This window comes from Podarcis pityusensis, assembly GCF_964106645.2.
Source record: "Podarcis pityusensis genome assembly, chromosome: 15".
NCBI classification, from domain to species: domain Eukaryota; kingdom Metazoa; phylum Chordata; class Lepidosauria; order Squamata; family Lacertidae; genus Podarcis; species Podarcis pityusensis.
The window spans coordinates 23556649-23578756 of NC_138040.1; the positions used below are offsets into that span (position 1 = coordinate 23556649).

The following is a 22108-nucleotide window of genomic DNA, read 5'->3' on the forward strand; positions in this document are numbered from 1 at the left end:
GCTGAGTAGTACCTCAGAAGAACAGCCTCCTATGGCCCCTATTCCCAGTTCTCACCATTGGCCCGTCTTTTCAAATAAAAAATTGGAAGAAGGAATTCATGTTATGGTTTAAGTTTTGGATTCCTGTGAAGACTGGCCCATGTAAAACTCAATAAATAGTGATATAGAAAGTAAATTAATGCCAAGTAGATATGGGTGCCACTTATTTTTGGGTGGTTATCATGGTGGGGTTAGGGTAACTATAGCTTGCTGAATGCCATTACTAGTACATGTCTACCTAGGATTTCTATGATAAAAGTCTTGTCTCAGGAATGTAGCCTGACAATAGTTTTAATAAGCCATATAAGTGCTTGATTCTTCTTGGAATAAAAGGGGGGTTAATCCACAAAACTGATGAAGTAATTTATAACTTGAACATTTCTACAGTGGTTCATTTCCAGTATCACATCCAAGTTTTATGCTATCTGAACTTCACAGACAACTTTTAGAGAGATAAACAAGTCCTCCCCCGTTTTGTAGGTCACCTTTAAGCTAAATGACTCATTCATTTATTGTTAATTGAATAAAAGAAGTGCTCAGATAGATGGATACACTGTAAGAGAAATGAAACATGTACACCATACTGAACTCCCTTCATCTTGCACAACTTGACTCCCCCAGATCAATGCTATTCTTTTAGAAATGAAGAATTCCTGATAATGGGTTCTCAGACTAGACAAATTGCCAATGTTGACCTGTGGCTCTATTTGCTACTTCAATCTTTGGTTTCTCAAAACATTTCAGTTTTCAGAAGGAAAGGGGGGGGGGGGGGACAAACAGAATTCAGTTTACCCAAGTTAACAAGTCCTCTCCAATTTGATCAATAACTGACGTTTCATTCCTTTTCCTCACTGCTTTCATCTGCTCATTCAATCCAGCTAAATAACCAAGAAAAAGAAGAAAGAGGAAATTACCAACCAATTTCAAACTATTCATGCAATTGCTACAATCCAATGATGCCTGATGTGCTTGAGAGCAATAAAGATCTTCCATGTTTAGGCAAACATTGGCCAATCAGTTCAGAGTTAACCCTCACTGTGCTGCCCCTTCCATGTGAGGTGAGTCAAAAGTCCTTGCTTGTGTGAGAAAGCCAAATGCACACCAGAAACTTATGGAGCTTCGTATCAAGAAAGAAAGGATTCAGATATTATAGATCATTGGAAACCCAAGAACAGTATTTTGTAAATATTGCATATCCAATTACTGTTCTGTAAGGTCTCCCTGTTGGGTAAGTTGCACACAGTCGTCTGTTACCTCAGGGTTGCTCTTACTTCAACACAACCACATTAGGAGCCTGTGCATATTGCCACTACTGTTTTAAAGCAGGGTTGAAAGCAGTTAGATGCCCTCACTCACCATGGAGCTGGAGGATATCTTCCACATTTGAAAATATTTTCCGCAAGTCAGAGTGAGGCAAGATCCCTTCACGGGACACACGCTGATAGAAGACCTGATCAAGAACCTTCAGTGTTCGGACATGAGCACGCTCAGTGTAAAATAACTCTAGAAATAAAGAGACAAGAGAGGTGAAATGGTTGCATGGAAAAACCGAAAAGGATGGGAAGAAATTAAACAGTTTAAAATCTGGAGCTGGAGAATCAGATTTAGGCAATTTCAGAGAACAGATCATCTTGCATAGTCAGCAGCTTAAATCTATGGGGAAACTCTGCTTGTTTTTGAGGGCTCCCAAGAGGTAAAACTGAATATGCAAAAAAGATGTGTTAATGATTGCATTTGGTCCCAAGTAGTGTATTAGCTCCTTCTGGATAAAAAGTCTATAGATTTGCATGCACTGAGATTAAGAAATATTCCAGAAAGCTCTGGATTTATGTTCAGATCATGCCTTTCAAAAATATTAGACTGCCTTTTGTAGAAGTCTGAAAAGCCTTCAGGCTGCCCTTTGAGCTGTTCCACCACCTTTCAATCTATCTCGGCTAGATCCTGACCTTAGAAGCTGAACCAGGATAGCCTCCATCCGTCCTTCAACATCTGTGTACCTGGATTTCTAAAGCTGAAGTTTGTGAAAAAGATCAATTCCTACTCAGAGCAATCTGATGAAGACAGAGGTGGTACTGGCATGTGGAGGGTTGGACAATCTAAAGTAAATCTGATCAATGCAAAATAAAAAATTACCATTAATCACTTCCTGCCGTTTAATCTCAGAGGGTTTCAGGCCAAGCAGCACCTCACGGCTCACAAGCTGCTGCCAGTTGGGTGGGTCTGTCTCCATGTCAAAATCAAAGAGCTCATCTTCACTCTGATTATCCACAGCACCCACACTGTCCATCCTGTGAGAAGAGAAGTTCCAGTGAAATATTTTAATTTTAGGAACGGACTTTGTGGGATGGGAAGAATAAGAAATGTAAGCTAATAATAAAACACCCCAGAGACTTGATCAAAAAGCCTGTCTTGTGGTTAGAGAAATGGAATGTGTAGATGCCCTCTGCAGATAAAAGCTGTAGCCAGAAACTAAGTGTTTTAACTAAAGTAACATTGTAGATCAATGCAAAGGGGTGGAAATGTCTTTCCTGAAAACATTCCGGTATTAAAATCTGCAAGTTTTCAAGCAGCATTTTTTTATTGACACTTTATCCTTATATCAAGCAGTCCTGCATTGTGCCTAGGTATCCAAACAGAACTTTATATTAATGTATTTGAATCTGAATAATAATAATAATAATAATAATAATAATAATAATAATAATAAATATATATATATATATAAAATAAAATAAAATTATACCCCACCCATCTGGCTGGGTTTCCCCAGCCACTCTGGGCAGCTCCCAACAGAATATTAAAAACACCTCTAAACACCTGAAGCCCTCCCTAACCTGAAGGCAGCACAAGCAGATATTTATTCTAGTGAACTCTGCCTAATTTAGGTGTCACTGACAAAATCTGCTTTCACATTTGTACTCACTTGCGGAAAGATTTTGGTGTTCCTGATTCTGCTAACCTAGAAGGGAAATAATTATTTATCAAACATTGATTGATGGAGCAAGGCAGTCAGTCACAAATCTTATAGCATGGTCTAAAACAAAAGTTCTAGGTTGCGCATAAAGGTTCCATACCATCTAGGAGTGTGTTATGCTACATGTAGAGTGAGAGAACAGGTTAGAAATTTAGAACACCATTGCCTTTCTAGATTTCTACGTAGATTGGTGCCCCATTTTCCTCTCACCCACACCCAGAACAAAGGCTGGGCAATGATGACTTATCCTCAAAGCTAAGACTTGCCTGTCAAACTCTCCTTCCTCTTCCTGCAAATGGTCAAGTGGTGGAGATGGGAAATCAAAGACGGTATTAGGTGTACGAGGCGTACCATCCAGAGAGTCACTAGACGATGGAGTTTCTCCAACTTGCTTCGACCCTAAAAAAATAAAATAAGGGTTTTCTCTCTCATACTTTGATCAATCACATCCATTTCAAGAATTACTTTGTGTCTCCACCTCATTTCTCTGCACCGCCATCACCAAGCAAGAAGTAACTGAGTCTTCAGCAGTTAGGGACCTACAGCAACCCCAAAAGGACTGCAGCCTACATGTTGGTGAAATTCTGGTGGCAGTTTAACATTCGTTTTCTTGAATCTGGGAGGAGAGCATAAAGCACATAGTTTTTAATCTTATTTTCTTTTCACCTGTTTCACTGTCCTTGCTCCCTTCCTGGGAAAGAAAAGTTCCAGCAGCTTGTGGAGACATGAGGTTAGCAGGTGGGTAGGCTGCATCTGTGCCATCGCTGGACCCACTCTGGCGCATCTTGACTGAATCTTGTGGCTCTGGACTGACGGAGGAAGGTGTGGATAAGTGCTTCGGATGGCGCTGCTTTTGCATTTCCATGGCTCTGCCTACTGGATAGACAAGAGGTAATCAGCTGCAGAGAGATTGTGTTTTCACTCAAATAATCCACCCCACACTAGCAATGCTCAGCTTTGGGACAATTCAGTCAGGATGCTAGAAAAATAATATATTTCTTCATCTTACATACTTGCATAGCTGTCATGGCGGCTTGGCCTCCTTGGGGGTCCCAGAATATTGGGGAAGACTCTCCTCTTCTTTTCATCTCCTTCCTTCTCTTTCTTTATACTCTGCTGTTGTTGAAAGGAAGTCAAAGAGAGCATTCATTGAGGCAGCCTTCCCACATGAACCCAGTTAAAAAGAAATTTTCATTAGATGTTCGGAACCATGGACACAGGTGAATTGTCTTGCAACATCCTTGTTAGTTCAGAATTATTTTCCACTGTGCAACTGATTTCCAGTGAGGCAAAATGCCTTTGCAGGCTAAAGAGGATTTCTGTGTTCTCAATTAGATCCTATATTGCCAATCAAGAAGCGCAAGTAGCTTCTAATGAAGTATGCTCTAGGAGATAGCGGAAGTATTTAGTAACAGTTAAGACCAAGGTGCTATTTAGGTCAACTACTGTTTTTCATTAGTCTGTCTGCCCGCCAAACTTAGTTGGATAGAAATTCTAACCAAAGATGTGCCACTATTACCTTTATTTTTGGGAGGAACCCAATCCGTCGCTTCTGATCTAGCCCCCGGGGCTCTTTGACTCTCACACCAAGATGTTTCATGTAGGTGAGAACCACATATTGTATGCTTGAACTGTAGGTAAGGTCAAACAGAAATATAAAATATATTTAAGCCACATAAAAAGTAGTATCAGGTTGCTAGAATTAAGCAATGGGGAAATGAGAAAGTAGCAAATTGTTTTCTCTTTACTTAATGACTTGCCTGGCATTGGAGAATCAGTTTGTACTGCTTCTGCACAACACACTGATACCCTTATTAATGGCCAGCATATCTATTCTGCTTGTAAAGAAATAACAAGCCTGATGACTACTACCGTATTGCCCCAAATATAAGCCACACTTTTTTTTCCAATTTAAGGCCCTGAAAAGTTAAGGTGTGGCTTATATTCGTGACTTTTTACCATATGCTGCTGAAAGCTGCTTGGCGGTGGGGGTGGGGGGAGCAGCACGCCTGCCTCCCAGCAAGTTGGTGGCGAGTGCTCCCTAACTACTTGGCGGAAGAAGAAGAAGAAGAAGAAGAAGAAGAAGAAGAAGAAGAAGAAGAAGAAAAAGAAGAAGAAGAAGAAGAAGAGTTTGGATTTGATATCCCGCCTTTCACTCCCTTTAAGGAGTCTCAAAACGGCTAACACTCTCCTTTCCCTTCCTCCCCCACAACAAACACTCTGTGAGGTGAGTGGGGCTGAGAGACTTCAAAGAAGTGTGACTAGCCCAAGGTCACCCAGCAGCTGCATGTGGAGGAGCGGAGACGCGAACCCGGTTCCCCAGATTACGAGACTACCGCTCTTAACCACTACACCACACTGGTTGAGGGGAGTGTCGTGCCCACCTCCCAGCTGGTTGGCGGTGGGGGGGGGGAAGCATGCACAGGCCAACCAGCTAGGCAGCGTGCACACCACCAAATAGCTGGGAGACGGGCACACCGCTCTCCCCCATCGCCAAGCACCATGAGAGTGTGCGCACTGCCAACCAGCTAGGAGGCAGGCACACCGTTCCACACACTGCCAAGCAGCTAGGGAGTGCATGCAGCCTCCCAGTTGGTTGGCGGTGTGCACGCTCCAGAAAGTAAAAAGAAACAAAGTGGTGGGGAGCTTTTCACGCTACAGAAAGATAGGAGTCATAGCACTTACAGTACTGAGTTTACTGTGTACTGCTTAGAACTTAGAAGTTAAATATGCCCACACAGCCAGCAGAGGGCTCTCTCCACCTGGTCACGACACAGACAACACTGAGCAGGACTGGGACAAAGGCACTACTAAAAACAACAGCTACGAAACTATTTGCTTACCTCTTCTCTTCTTCAATGGGTTGAGACGTCATCCTGCAAAGGAAAGTGGCAGAAGAAGCCAATTAGCAGTCGCATCATCAGCCTGTTCTCTCTAATTCTGCCTGACAAATTCTGAATTACCTATCAGACCAAACTTTTACAGAATGGAATTCTTTTTGAGGTTCTGTAGGTCCTTTGAAAAACTGAGTCCTGGTTAGGACTAGAGATGAGCCTTATTACAACGAAATGCAGCTGTGACAGACATCGTCATCAAATTCCCTTCTCTGCTTATGGGAGCCAGAGATACCACATCCAACACACGCACACTTACAGCACTTCTTCAATTTTGGTAATGATCTGCTCTGCACATGCTCTCTCCTTCTCTAGTGTGCTCCGGTCACGAAAACGTTCTGCATCCAGCTTGGCTAGCTCTCCTTCTGCCATGGTCAGCCCCATGCTGCGTTTCTGTCTGAATACAAAGGGGAACAGCAGCCTGAATGAAATTACTGGGAAGCAGAACTGAAGAAATGTACACCCATCACTCAGGGCAGCTAACATGTGCCCTCGGGGCATCGTAGCCAGTCATGCCACTATCAAGCTTGTACCCTTGAGCAATCTGCTTCCAACAGACTGTACTTCACACTGCAGAAGGTGAAGCTAACAAGTACTTCAAAGTTGTAAGCTTGCAGTGCAGCAACCTTAACATGAAGCACTGATTTTTACACACAGTGACCAGCAAGTACTGGTTTAAACAATCTATGCTGAGCACAGGAACTGCTGGGTCACTGTGAAGTCAGTTGCTATGCCTGTGCCAGCCAGTTGGTTTCCCTATCAGGCATGCACAGAATATTAATACCAGGCTAGAAGACCTGCTCATGAAACAGCAACAATAACTGCCTATCTTTCTTTAATGTCACAGAAATGAGTTTCTTGGACTCTGGAAGTTTCCCACACAGAGAATTTATCTCGGCAAAAAGAAGTTCTGAATTTTGAAGAGGACTATTTTTAAAATAATAATAATAATTTTACAGTGGTCCATTTCACTGAAAAGCAGAGATTTTCTCTTCCCAGGAAGGACTGACTCTATGGAGGTCAGCTGCTTGGCAGGGCAGCTGAGAAGAGAGCTAAACAGGAAAGGCTGAGGCCGCAACCCTTCCTACTGCTACTTCTGCTGCTGTAAAAGGGCAGAAGCCAAACCCTCTCCAAAAGGCTTCAATGCTTTGGCCTATGCTCTAGTCATCCCATACTGGGACCATGCCAGAAGGTCAGAAAGAAGATGCAAAATTACTCTTTGAAGCCAGCAGAAAGCCACACAGAATCAATATATACCTAAAATCTTCAAGGTGCCTCTGGACTTCAGGAAAAACTTTATCTTGCATAGTTTGAATATAGTGGCGGTGCAATTCTTCAGGAATCAAGTCTAGCCTTCTCTTTTCTGCAGGTAAAAGGAAGAAATGTCAATCTGTTTCACTCAGAATGAAAGACTTCTCTGTGATATTTTTTTTTCTTAGGTCCTGCAGCATGGATTATCTTCCTGCCCAGTTACCAAAGGATTTAGCAGCCCACAGCAGGTCTGCATTACATAAACACCAATGCAATTTCTTTCTGTCTCCTAAATTCAGCTCTGTGATATCACAGGGAGTCTTGTGAGGACACAAAACCCCTTCAGTATAGGTGCTTATCAGAAAGCATTCTCAATGCAAGATTTAAAATAATCTTACCTAGATCTGCAGAAATTTCTTCTGGGACTGGGACTTTCAAATTCTGCAACAATAAAAAGGTACAAGTAAAATCAATCAATCAGTCTAGGCACCTTCACATCCTCAGAGATGTCCTCCGACTGCACATCATCTCAGGGTGTGTACATGCATGCATGCACGCGCGCGCACACACACACACACACACACACACACAAAGCATGAGGCATACAACCTTTTACTGTGTTGGGTCCCTTGATCAAGACTGTTATGAACTGGTTCACGTGTCACATTAGTTTTAAATTCACCTTAAACTATGGTTTAATGTGAATAAGCTGTTATTGTGATGGAATAAGCTGTTATTGTGATGTGCCTTCCCTTCTACTGCTGCTGGGCTGCAGACCAAACAAACCAAGGTCTGCATTTTCCAAATAAACAACAAGCCAGATTCCGACACATTTCATCTGTGGCATGGCAGCTGCAGGAGAAGAGGGGGAGCACCGTGGAAACTTGTTTACAGTAAACCATAGTGTGTTTTAAACTTTGGTTTAATGTGAAATGTAAGCTGAGCAAAGATCCACATCTAAAAATTAATTAGTTGGTCTAAGAACTACATCTAAAAATTAATCTGCCTTGGAAATGTAAGGGACTCTGCCTATTCTGCCTCAATGTGAACATTTGGTTACAGAGCAATTATGATGATTTAAAGTTAAAACTTGCTCCCTGAGACCATCAAATCAAAGATCAGTAAAGCAAAATTAGTTGCAATTAGTAATACATATAGGAAGAATGGTATGCGTGCTTTGGAACTTACTGCAGCTCGATCCAAGAAGAACTGGTTAAACTCACTAAAGACACGCCGAGTCTCTTTGGAGTTTGTTTGTTTGTACAGGTCCGCAAAAAGATAGCAAAGCTATGAGGAAAGAAAAGGATTTTTTAAAAGGACAGTCTAAAGGAGTTACAATTTCCTTCGAGAAACACAAGACCAACACCAGGAGCCGAGTTGCTTTGAGCATTAACTTCATTTCTGAACTAAATTTAAAATCTGGAAATAAATAAGGGTTTTTCTTCCTGAACCCAAAAGGCTATGACTGCATGGAAATAGGTTAAATAGAAATTCAAAATCCATTAGATTCACAACATGAAACAACATCTAGAATGGCATCTTACCAATGAAGCAGGGTCAAACTGGGACACGACATGATGCAGGAAGACAGACAGGTGAGCAGGGCGAGATTTCAACAGCTCTATATTCTGGAAACAGCTGCACTGCCCATTGATCTGTACATACAGATGAGACAATATCAGAACCAACATCTCCAAGATATCTGCCTCCTCCCTCCCTCATTTTGTTGATTCAGAAAAACTTGGCATAAGCTTGCTTCCTTTTCCTTCCACACCACCCTGCATTTTAACACAGTTTCTAAACACACACATTTAATCTCCTTATAAATCTCCAGTCAGTCAAAATACTTTCGAAGAGATGGGCTTATTTATTTATTTTAATGTAAATGCTAATTTTCATTCATATGATTACAAATATTAATGTGGTTCACATTATACATAAAACAGTTGAAATCAATAAATATCAACAGTGGAAACATCCAAATATATAATTTCAGGAACTAAAGCAGCCAGGACAAAAAAAAAAGGGGGGGGGGAATATCCTCCTCCGTCTAAGGCACTCTCCAACAGGGCAAAGGATTATTTTGCTTTACTGCCAGTTTCATTCTAAAGGTGTAGACCATTATAACTGGTAGGTTCTGCAAAGCAATTATTACATTTTTATTATTATTATTATCAAGGTCCTGATGACCGGGAAAATCAAAAGCCACTATCCTACAGAAGGGAAGCAGGGTTAGAAATGACGACCCCAAGTCCCACCCCTCTTCTGTACCAGGACTAGAAAATTCAGTAAAGCCACTAAATTAAGCATATTTACAAATTAGGATAGAAAAAATGGCTCCCACCCTATATCTTTTAAAACAAAAAAATCCCAATCGATTACTGCTGGCTGAGGTCAGCCTTTCAATGAATCCTCTAACAAGTTTAATAGAATTTTCCCAAGAGGGGCTCCTACCACCACCAAAACAAAATCCTGCATGAACAAACCTGTCACTTAGCCATAGGGAAGCAATCACACCACAACCAGTCTTTTACAATAACAAGAGAACAGTTAAAAATTCACCTGTTCCTGTTCACCATCAAAGTCGTCATCTTCTGCTCCTATGATTGGAGGTGCAATACGACTGGAGGGACTTCCAATACTGGATTGAGAGTCCTAGCATTGACAAAGGAAGAAACAAATAATAATCCAAGGAACTGCTTTTTTGACGAATGTGGATAAAACAAGGGCGTTCTGTTTAGTATTTTTATTCAGCTGATTAGTTTAGGATAAAAACAAGAACCGGTGATGTTTGTTTGTTATAATAACACTACTTAATTTATCCACATCATGTATGCTGCAAGGGTCTTTCTAAAATTACACCGCACTGAAATTCAGCAGTCAGAATTATGTAGCACAGTTATGGAAAATGACGTTCTGTATAATTTATCCTCAAAAAAAGGTATTTGAGCCATTACCCATATTTATACGTGTAGCAAGCACTGTATATGTGGTACATGGAGAATTATAGACCATTGTAAAGAACTACAGTGGAATATACGGGAAATATATGTGAGAGATCAAGACATCATCAGGATCCTGCTTCTGTTCCACCTGGACTGACTCCTCTCAAACTAATAGGGTATCTTACATCAACTGCCCAACAGATCAGAACAGAACATGCTAATTCTTGCTTCAGCAGAGCTGGTTGTTTGCAGGATTTGTTTTCATTTTAAGTGAGCTGTTCTTGATGCAATGATATGCCTTACATCCTTGCCCAATCACAAAAGTCTTTGGAGATGTCACTGTTAGTGGCCTATGACTTCAATGTGCTACCAGCCAACATCTATCTACCAGCTCAGTAACTCCATCCTGGCTCAGATCAGACCCCCTCACTGCTGAACTTCTGGTGTTTGATGAAGAACTTTTGTTATTGTTTATTTTTATTTCAGTGAGTATTTCAAGTAATCCAAGTTTGTCTAATTTTAACTGGTTTCAGCTATATAGTATCTCTTTTGTAGCCTTATACCATTGCTTAGATACTATGTTGTTAAGCACTATATAAATGGTTGCGATATAAATGAATGAGTAGTATGTTTATAAAATGTTGTCAACCACTCTGCGGATTGCAGTAAAAAAAGTGGGGTATAAACATAGAGGGAAAACACAAATTATCTTCCTTAATGGCAAGGCAGAACTAACCCAAGCACTGCTAGAGTTTGCCCCTCAAGTTCAAGGGCACTCAAAGAAAAGGACAAAACACTTCAAACCCACATGCTGCAATCCTTGCTCATTAAATTACACTGGTCAACAACAAATTTGTTGTCTGCGTTTTTTCAGCTGATTTAGGACAAATCTGATGCGCTGAATCCAAAAATCACATTGGTTTTGCTCAATCAGGTCAAGTTTTTGAGCTATGGCCACATGTCATTTTTTTACGTTTTTGTTCACATGTACGCTTGTGTGGAGCATTTTAGAAGAAGTTGGTGGGGGTAAAATGCCATGTCGAATAATTGTTTTGATTGGAAATGATTATTTTAATGACAAGAAGTATTCAGGTCCGATAGTTCTGGGTGTTTATGTCGAAAAGGGATCAGTTTGAAGTCATAAAACCTCGAAATCTTCCATAAATTGGTGCGGCAAAGCATAAAGTTGGGGGATCAAAACCCCTGGCTCACTCGAGTACACTGAAGAAGAACTATGAAGGGGTGAAGTATGTGCTGGAGAAAATTGGTTATGATCAGCATAAGTGGTTTATTTGTGTTGACCTGAAGATGGTGAACTTTTTGTTGGGACAACAGTCTGGCTTCACCAAGTACCCATGTTTTCTGTGCATGTGGGATAGTAGGGACCGTGCTCAGCATTACACGAAGAAGGACTGGCCTGTGCGGGAGGAATTGGTGCCTTGCAGAAAAAGGAACGTCATCAACAACCCTCTGGTGGACAGAGACAGAATACTCTTCCCACCGCTGCACATCAAGCTCGGCTTAATCAAGCAGTTCACCAAGGCTCTGGACAAGGATGGTGACTGCTTCACTTATTTGTGCCAGGCTTTTCCAGGACTGACCATGGAGAAGTTGAAAGCTGGCATCTTTGACGGACCTCAGATCCGTCAGCTCATCAGAGATCCAGAGTTCAGAAACTCAATGAACGAAGTGGAACTGGAAGCGTGGAAGGCATTTGTTCTGGTAGTGAAGAACTTTCTTGGCAACAATAAGGCCAGAAACTACGCAGAACTTGTCAACAACATGCTGACTGCTTTCAGAAACCCGGGCTGCAACATGAGCGTCAAGATGCACTACCTATTTTCACATATGGACCGGTTTCCTGAGAACCTGGGTTCAATGAGTGACAAGCAGGGGGAGAGATTCCATCAGGACATGAAAGAGATGGAGACCAGGTATTAGGGTCGCTGGGACGCAGTCATGATGGCTGACTACTGTTGGACTCTGAAGAGAGACCTCCCTGCCACTGAGCATTCCAGGAGTTCCAAGAAACGGAAGTTCAAGCCCTGAAGTTTGAAAAATGGCGAAGCAACATGCAATTTACGTGTACTTACCTTTATCAATGTCCACCATTCAGTTTACAGTAATCGATGTTTCTATCAGGTAATCAATATATATTGTTGGAAAAACATTTTTTTCTCTTAAAAACATATTTAGGATGATATGTGTTGTCAAAAATCAGCTGATAATGCCACAAAAATGTAATCGATTTTGTCACAAGATCTGATTTTTTTCAAATCAACATAGCACAAAAACCTGACCTGATGGAGAGAAACGGATGCCATTTCCTGATTCAGCAGTGCAAAAATACCCTAAATCAGTTGTAGAAATCAAGACAACATTCAAAAAGTAAAAAATTGTTGCCCAGTGTTATGTAATCCTTCTAACTAAGTACACAGAAGACATCCACATGGGCCCATAGCTGCTGTTCAATGCACAAACCAATAGCTGAGTCCGACCATTAATCTATCTAACCCAGCACTATCAATGAACTGGCAGCTGCTCTCATGAGGAAGCCCCGCTTTCTCATATCCTTTTAACTGAAAATGCTGAGGACTGAACCTAGGAATGTCTGCCTGTGCTCTGGCACAGACCTATTAGCCCCTCCCTTCAGCCTTGCGTTGAGTGGCAATTCTCAATTGATTACAACAAGAGAGTTGCTCTGATAAATACAAAATCCTGGCTGGCACATTAGGAAGCATTCAATAAAAGACAATAAAATAAATGAATGAAATCTCTTGTTTCTTAACACAAATTTCTCAACAGCCTTGATTTCTATAAAGATGAATTTCTACAAAAAATGAATTCAAGATTAAAGTGTCATCTGAAAAGACTGGAACCAATTCACATCTAAAGAGTAAGGAAAATATAAGAATAACAGGGACTCTTGACAGTAAGGCTATACCAAAAGTTGCTATCTAAATCTTCATGGTTGCTGTGGTTGTTGTTGCCATTCCTCTGTCTTGAGAGGCAATGCAGTGCACCTCCAGGGGTGAAGTCAAACCACTGCATTAGCAACACCAAAGGGATCTCCTTGGGGTCAAGCTTCGGTAGTGTGTATGGAGGTCCTGGGCTGCCCAGATGACAAGACCTCTCTCCTGTCATCACTAATATGGTCCAAAGGAAAGCAGAGCAATACATCTGGCACCAGTCCTGTTGCAGGAGCTGCCAGAAGGAGGCAACCAAGGTGCCATCCAACCGGCTTAGGGACTCTGCTCCGGATTTGCGTAGGGTTTACTCCTCAGCCTTTTCTTCTCTTGAATATATCCCACAAGGCAGCAGAGGTTTAGGATAAGACTTTTCCTTCTCCTAGAAAGGCTACTTTCCCAAGTTGATGAGCCCCACCTGCCCCTCACTTCCTTCTACAGCACATGCAAAAACCTTCTTGACTGTTGGACCCACTATTGGTCTCATCCACTCAATCCACCATTGCCTGTCTTTGCATGTAACAGAAGTTCCTAACTCACTGAGGGTTTGAGACCCATCAGCTACCCTCACCTGATTTAGCTGGCCAGTCATAGCAGTTTCCCAGGGTGTGGCCACTGTCAGATACTGACAGTTTCTAGGAGCCACTGGTGAGAGCTGAGTACAGGGTGGGAACCAAAGGTGGACAAACAACCCCAGAAGGAGCCATACATATCCCACACTAGAGATACTACCCCTCCCCTAACACCTCATACACCCAAAATCTTTATCATACACTCACAGTATCTTGTGTCTCACTCTTCTCTGGGCTCTCATCCAGATAGATTCGTTCCTTCAGGCCACCCCGGGGACTCTAGGAAGAACAAAGAGAGAAAGTTTTCTTTGCAGCGCTTGCAGTATCAAAAAATGAGAACAAACAAGAAAGGACAATCCCATGACTCCTGCAATCATACACTTGTAAAGTATACATTAGAGCTAAAACAACATTAATGGGCACCACCATCATCATATAGTGTATATGAGTAACCAAGTTCTATATTCTTCTGCAATAAAGCAGAACTTGTTAACGCAGAATACTGAGGATGTTAAAGAATGGTATAGTATCCTCCCCGAGATACTGTTATCTCAAAATCATTTGGCCTTAAAATCTCATTGGGACATGAAAGAGAAACAAACTTAATTTTAGACATTTCTGGCTTGCTCCTCTTTTTAAAAACTGTTTTCAAAAAAACCCAGCTGGCAACACAATCTTGCACAAGTCTACCAAGATGTAAGATCCACCTAGTTTTGCTGGACTTATTCCCAGCAAGTATAGGATTGTGGCAGAAAATGCACCTCAGTATTAAAAAGATAATCAAAGTGGCCAAATGATCCACTATTTAACTGTAATTGTTTATACAATGCTAATACTTCATCTTAACCATGAGAAGCCTACAAGAAATTTTATGCAAATCTCTCTAAGAATTTTGCCTCCTTTGGAGGAAAGATATGCTGTGGTTTTGGGTTTTTTATGCCTAGGATCCCCATCCTACTTTTTATTAAATCCTCATTTTTCTCTCAAAATTATATTTACTAAAATGGTGTGCATGCACATGCACACACACTTACTTGAAAGTTTAGGTAAATAACTGTTCAACTACTTTCTTAGAGTAAAGAGAAGAGCCTCCATTTCTGATAAATTCCAAATTGCAGTCATTTTTAAAACTGGATTATGGGCCTAAATTGGGTCTTCATTCATTCAACCTGAAAATGCCCAGTGATACCAAAGGCTACCAAAACGTCACTTAATAGCAATCAACAGAATTATAAGCTTTAGACTCCCCCCCCCCCCACCAATTACTTCCTGCTTATGAACTTTGTAGAAGTCATATAAATAGCATTTCCTATTTGTAACATATACACTTTCTTTTAATAAAGAAAATCATGGCAGAATAATGTACGTATAGCCTAACATGAAAAGTGTATTTGTGTGTATATCAAGTATTGTCCTATTTGTATGCATGTATAATAATTCATTTACAAAAATAATGTAAAAACCTCTGCATTTGTTAAAGTCTGGTGTATGTACTTTGATTGCTGCCTCAGAGACAATCCTGTACATTTACAGCATGGAGATCTTGAGGGAATAGCTCATTCAAAATGGGTTGCTGTGCGCCTTCACAGCATGCAGCAATCAATCGTAATAAGTGTATTTTGCTTGGCAGTGGGGTGTCAGGAAAAAAATCACTCTGTTCTGCTCAGGTGAGGAAAAAAATGAAAGAGAGGTGTGGTGGTAAGAGACCACCCACTGAAATTCCACAAACGTGGCAAGCAATCCACTGCCCCCGCAATGCACTAATGAACTTCCACAGCAGCAATGACTGCGGATGATTAGGGCTATTTTTGCTTATCAGATTCTCTGCAGAAAAGGGAAATCTGGAATGAAGCTTAAAGGGGGTTGTACTGTGATGGTGGCATTGTAAGAATGCTGGGGGTGGGACTGGGTGTACAAACAGCAGCAATTTAGCAGCAACTCCACAAAAAACTCCTGTCTGAAAGCATTCCAAGTATACAGCTTCAAAGTACTTGCTTCTGCCAGGTTAGGAATCTAGTGTTCACATCTGTGCGGCACCATTCATAAACATATGCCAGTAATTAAAACTATCAAGTTTACAATGGTGTCACAGATTTTTAAAAGTCACTATTTAAAAAATTAGGTGATGGAGGGGAGGGGAGTGAGGTGACGTAAGACAGCCACTACCCAAAAGAGAAAATATCAGTTAGTTCTCTTGCTTTAAACCTGGAGATATATTAACCTAGGCTAGTATGCAATGGTTTAGGTTGCCCTGAGCCCTACCCAAATATTTCAATTCACACACAAAAAACAGTTGGAAAGGGACTGAGATGTCTGTGGTAGGAATCAAGCTCCTGCCCCTTCCCTTTAATGGCAAATTGCCCCTAAAAGTTTGAGTCATTCTAACCACAAAATGGCTTCTAACATGTTCTGAAAGGTACTGTTATTCCCCTTGGTTCTCTAAGAGAGGCCAGCATTGCTGTTCTCTGCACAGCAACTGGGTGTGTGCCAGGAAACCCCGGGCTTGAAAAATATGGCACTCCTTCTCCAGGCTGCCAATGAAGACTCACACGGCAGGCTTCCACACAACATTGGATTCTGTCCTCACACCTTTCTTTCTAAGTATGCAGACTAACAGCTTAAGCATCTGAAAGGTAGGAGAGGCAACAGGAAGAATACAGAAGCAGGAATTATTTGTGAGATCAAAACTGGGCTTGAAAAGGTGGGTTCAAATTCCTGCTAGGCCAGGAGGCTCACAGGGTCATCTTGGTCAAGTCACTAAGTCAGTCAAACCCACCTCAGAAGATTTTTTTTGCACATAAAGCCACCTGGTACTCTTTGAAGGAAGGCAGGAGAAACAGGATAGAAACAGCAATTTTTAAGGGAGATGTCAAGTGACATGCACACTAAAACTACCATAACTCTTTCAAACTGGGTTTCACTTGCTTCTATCAGAAGAGGATTGGTTGCCTTCCAAATACAAGATACTGGCTGAGACAAACCTCACTAATCAAGTCACATGTTGCTTCAAGCAAAGTGCTCACCTCAGCTGTGTCACTATTTAACTGGGAGCCATCACCAAAACTGCAGTCTCCTTTGTTCAGCCCATCCCCGCTCTCAGTCTCTACCTCGCTGATCTGCAATGACTCTGCCACAGACTTGGAAGATAAAACTCCATCCTGTAAATAGACAGACAGGGGTAAGAAACACCAAGCACCCCACATAGTGATGCTTTAACAAAAATTTTAAAAGAGTGAGCTATATCAGAAGAGGGACATGTAAAATTTTGCAGGTCCCTGATGAGAACTATGTAAAACACATCTTGGCCTCTAATTTAAGGGCTCCCCAAAACATTAAAAAAGGGCCAGGCATCTGCATACAGCTATATTTAACCCTACTAAACCATTTGAACAAGGTATGCATGTAATTACTCATAAAAAGGCTTTAAATCCTCTGCATAATGATCTCCTCATCAATCATCAGTTTCTATGAGCTCAATCAGAAATGAGACCAAGCTTTAACTTGTGTGTACTTTAATTTACTGCACTCAGAGAACACTGCAAGCTTGTGCAAACCGGCACAGACAGAGCTGGGAACAGTTTCCTCCTCCCACACAACATTCCCTTCTAGGATAGTCTGATCAAGACTGCAAGCATTCCCATTACCTGAATGGAGCCTGTTGCCTTGGACAACTGTTCCTGCAGCTGAGGGATGTGCTTCTTGGCTTCCTGGATCTCCTTGAGCAGTTTTGGAGTGGGAGTGCGGCTGTAATCTTCTTGCAAGAACTAAAACAATTTAAAGATTTGGAGAATCATTCCATCATTATTCCCTGGTTTTATTTACAGGCCAAGTTTCAAATACTATTTAAGGCACGTTTTCAGCACCCACCTTATTCTTGTGACTGTAATTTGTTTTACACTGCGTTTTAATATTGAATGTTAAATTGTAAGAAATAAAAATAAATAAATACTATTCCTACTAATGCAATCAGTTCAGTGAGAGAATGTCGGAGACAAAAAGGGCTGAAGGTCACTGGGAGGCCACAGACAAGGACTCCTCAGCCTTGTAAAGATAAATTAGTTTGAATTGGTGAAGTGCTCTGTAGTATACAAGAATGTGCCAGATATAAAATTACTAAAAACTGGATTTATACACACATAGTTCTGCAATTACACTGAAGACTAAAAACAACTCTATACAGGTTTCTATAGCCATTTGTCCCATTTCCCTCCATATTAGCAACCAATGATTCAAGTTAATGCAATGGCTGGGATCAGGAGGCAATGTGCCTCCCAAATCTAAAAATAAATTAACTCGAAACATTGCCTAAGAATAGTAAACTGCACTAATATTCACTTCCAGAGGTTCTGTGACTTTTTGTTTCTCTAAGGAAGGAGTCAGCAAGGTTTACCTTGCCTGGAGCAGTTCACTCAAGTGGAGATCCCCCTGTGGACCGGATCGTGTGTGCGCATGCCCCCGCAATTTCCGGCGTCTGTGTCGATGTGATTTTCAGCACCGCAGAAGCGAGTCCCCAAGCCGTGCTGTTCCAGTTTAGCACAGCGTGCAGGGACTCACCAAGCAGGCAGCTCGGTTCGGGGGCGGCTCATGGGCCCATTAAACGACCCTGTGGGCTGCTTTTGGCCCATGGGCCTTAGGTTGCTGACCCCTGCTCTAAGGTAACATGAAGATGCCTGCCTGAGAAACATTCAATGCAGACTTAATCTTAGAGCTTTCAAATGTACAATCATTCATGCATTGTGCTTGGGATTTAGATGTTAAACCAGGTTAAATGGCCAATTTAGGAAGCTGCATTCTTTTTTCTCTCCAAAAGATTCCTCTTTGGTACCTGTAGCCTCTCCTGCTCCTTCTGAAGCATCTTCCTCAAAATCTCCACCTTTTGGCTATGAACAATATTATTTTCCTCCTGATAAGAAGAGAAGGCAAAACATAATTACAAGGCAAGTTCAACTGTTCTCAAATAGATCTTCTACAAAGTATTCTAAATTGCTCACAGTATGTTAGTATGTTAAAACACATTATAAGTTATCCATACTTATTTTTGTATTTAAGACAACACAATCACTGGGCTAATTTTATTTCTTAGCAGGGACATGTTTGTTGCATTTTCATTATCATGTGATCCTCTCTCCTTGCCTTCAGCAGAGAATCAAATTTATGGATGACAGATGGGCTGGATAAAATACTATTTCAAGCAGCAGCATAACAGATCAACAGCAGTGCCACCCACTGCTATCCCAATTCTGCCTCTTTCTCATGCCTCCATATAAATACAACTATTTGAGTTCTGTGGCAATATGGCTAGGCAGAGAAATATATATTGTAGCAGACTAATCAGATGCATCTCAGGACTTAAGACTTTATTACCATTAGAGTGGTTGGGGCAGGACAAAGGACATTTTCATACCACATAGTCTAACCCACTTCTCCCCAAACCTGCTAGATCTTACCCCCATCAACACTGGGCTGGTAATTCTCTCTGTGTTTCCAGATGTTCCAGGCGAGTGTGGAGATGTCATGATGGGAGACATATGTCCAAATGCTACTGGATCCATCTCAGAATCAGCCAGTGGAATCTGGGGCGACCCAGGTGGGCGCCCTTGCACAGTGAGTGCTACATAGGAGCCCGCTGCAGAGAAAGGACAAAATGCCATTTATTTTTGGTCTTGTGACCATCTTGTATCCATCCAGAAAACAAACTTCTCACGCTAAGATATCTGCCAAGACTACCAACTGAGAGAACACATGCAAGCAAGCAAAACCCACTTTAGCCATTAAGTATCGACCTAAAGTGTGATGCTTGTCAGGGTATTGTGTACATTAGAAAAGGTGCAACAAGAGGAAGCAGATTCCTTCTGTTTTCTCAAGCACCCACCACATGTATACTTATGGCACTGGAGCACCAAACAATGTGTGCAGTACCACAGGAGCCGAGGAAGCACAGAGTTGTCCTGGGCCACATAATCCCTGTTTAAAGAAGTTGGTCATATGATCATTCCACCTGCTTCAGCTATAGTGCAGAGAATCAAGACAACTAAGCATGACAAGCACAGGTTTAATATCAACTGAATAATGTTGACAAGATGAAGAATTAAATGTGAAGGACTGTCAGATAAGCAACTTTTTCCCTAGCTTTTAACAAAACAAGCAGCGGAAGTCACCAGCTAGTCAAATAGCCTTAACTGTCTCATAGACTGTGAGAGTTTTAAAAAATTATTTATTATTATATATTAACATTTTTATACCGCCCTATACCCGCAGGTCTCAAGCTACATACCCACAGGTTCATAGTTTTCCAAATTATGCCAGATTCCATTTAATACTATGATCCTGAAATGCACCCCAATGCCTTCAGACAGTAATAGAGCAGTATCATGGCTAGAATCCCATTACAAACTGTCCCCTGGCTCAACTCAGACAGTTCAACCTCCATGATTCAGCCCAGGGAGAACAATAGCAGTTTGTCCTTAATTTACTCACACTTTATCAGCTTCACCACCTCCAAATGGTTTGAGTGAGTTACCAGAGTCCCATTCACCTAGGAAGAGGTAATAGCTGTGTTAATTTGCGTTTTCAATTGTACATGACATGGGTCTTCCATGCTACAAAGCTAAACTGATTTCACTTCCTTCATGCCTTTTAACAAGAACTATGCTCCAACAGCATGATAGACAAGAATGCCCTGAAATATCGAACTAAAACAGTAGAAGATTTTCATCACAGGCATCAGACATACAATTTAACAACAGATAAAACCTTTGGAGTCATACTCTTAGATTGTTTTAGAGCCAAATATTCACTTAGCCAGTGTGGTGTAGTGGTTATGAGCGGTAGACTCATAATCTGGGGAACCGGGTTCGCGTCTCCGCTCCTCCACATGCAGCTGCTGGGTGACCCTGGGCTAGTCACACTTCTTTGAAGTCTCTCAGCCCCACTCACCTCAAAGAGTGTTTGTTGTGGGGGAGGAAGGGAAAGGAGATTGTTGGCCGCTTTGAGACTCCTTTGGGTAGTGATAAAGTGGGATATCAAATCCAAATCCAAACTTGCTTGTGATTTTGATGGACTGTATGAGAAACTGAAGTGAATTCTGGCTCTGCCCTCCTCTACACACACATACAAACACCAACTCTATGCTTAAAGACCTTTTTGTAGACATGAAATTGAAGCCTTGTGCAATGTACATCAGCTTATAAAGCAAGGTTATAAAACTAGAGTGCTGTGCAAAAAAAAAAGCATCTGGCAAAAAAATACCTCTTGCTCATTGCCAATTCTAAATATAGAAAAACACACAGTGTCTCAAATGTTCCTGGGAGGTAGATTTTGGCAAAACACTGTGATGATGACCACGGAAGCATTCTTGTCACTCTCCAGCAGCAATTTACTCTTCTAATGACACTAAATGTTCTCACCTTAATAATTCGGTCACCAGTTTGAACCCCAGCCCGCATGGCTGCTCCATCTAAAGGGAAAAATCAGCCATTTAGAACTCAACACATTTTTGTTCCCAGTGTTCTTCTACTTTAGTGTCCAAGCCAAACACACCTTTCCTTTCTGTAAAGACTATGTATGCCAGTGGTGTCGAAACTTCTTTCAAAGAGGGCCAGATTTGATGACGTGAAGCGCCATGAGGGCCAACCAATGGGCCAACCAAAGTTGTTGAGCTTTTTAAAGGGTTGGAGTTTATGACTGGAGTTGTTGAGGTTTTTTTAGGATTTTACCCCAGGAAATAAACTGCCACAGGGGCTGGATTTAAACAACTGGAGGGATGGATTAGGCCCCCAAAGTAGACTTTGGACATGCCTGATGTATGCTATTCCAATGGCACATGTTGTCCCCTACCGCAGACCATGCCAGACCATCACCAGCATGAGCCACAAAACCTGCTTTGCTGGATTTCATAAGGAAGAAAAGGACAGTCCACTTGTCTACCTACCTCCCTACCTGCTTCTGTTTTGGGCCAAAATATACAATGTGGGAGGTTACCATGCAGCTGCATCCAAGTCTTTATTCTGCCTTACAGAAGGAAGACCTTTGCAACCTACCATTCCAAGAGCCTATATATTCTAGGAAACTGATGTGATTGGTTGCAAGTAGAGCCATAACTAATTAGTTTCCTTCATAGCAAAGACAATAAAGCACTTCTTTCAATTCAGTCTCTAGAGTTGCACTAGTCTCCCAATATGCAATAAAGCAAGGCTTTATCCTCATGTAGGCCTCTATCGACTACAGACTAACTACTGGACTGTATTTTTGTCTCTAGCATACTTATGATCACTTCATAGGAGATTTATATACTTGGCAGAATACCCAAATACAAATTCTATGTACTGAATGTCAAATGTGGAACATCCTCTTTTTCTATGCTTGTCCTTTTAAAATATATATATATATACAAGATTCACAATCGAAATACACAGAATGCTATTTTCTACATGGGTATTGTTCCTCAAACACAAAAATTCATATGAAA

The 22108-nt window shown here is 41.4% G+C and overlaps 1 protein-coding gene across 4 annotated transcripts in view; it reads right to left on the minus strand.

The window, feature by feature from the left end:
- The window catches only part of ARHGEF12 (Rho guanine nucleotide exchange factor 12), an 87751-nt gene that overhangs the window by 23914 nt on the left and 41729 nt on the right, over positions 1-22108 (minus strand). For 3 of the 4 annotated variants that reach the window (XM_080983375.1, XM_080983373.1, XM_080983376.1), the window contains 22 exons: positions 21048-21097; positions 20119-20176; positions 19089-19267; positions 18467-18544; positions 17286-17405; positions 16665-16799; positions 13849-13920; positions 9721-9813; positions 8703-8813; positions 8347-8445; positions 7557-7599; positions 7165-7270; positions 6167-6304; positions 5857-5889; positions 4533-4644; positions 4027-4129; positions 3680-3889; positions 3280-3412; positions 2963-2998; positions 2173-2327; positions 1396-1542; positions 832-917 (listed from right to left, as the gene is read on the minus strand). In XM_080983375.1, coding sequence (XP_080839501.1) covers positions 832-917; positions 1396-1542; positions 2173-2327; positions 2963-2998; positions 3280-3412; positions 3680-3889; positions 4027-4129; positions 4533-4644; positions 5857-5889; positions 6167-6304; positions 7165-7270; positions 7557-7599; positions 8347-8445; positions 8703-8813; positions 9721-9813; positions 13849-13920; positions 16665-16799; positions 17286-17405; positions 18467-18544; positions 19089-19267; positions 20119-20176; positions 21048-21097 — 2297 coding nt within the window. The remainder of the gene's footprint in view (positions 1-831; positions 918-1395; positions 1543-2172; positions 2328-2962; positions 2999-3279; positions 3413-3679; positions 3890-4026; positions 4130-4532; positions 4645-5856; positions 5890-6166; positions 6305-7164; positions 7271-7556; positions 7600-8346; positions 8446-8702; positions 8814-9720; positions 9814-13848; positions 13921-16664; positions 16800-17285; positions 17406-18466; positions 18545-19088; positions 19268-20118; positions 20177-21047; positions 21098-22108) is intronic. The other variant, XM_080983374.1, reaches the window with a different exon arrangement.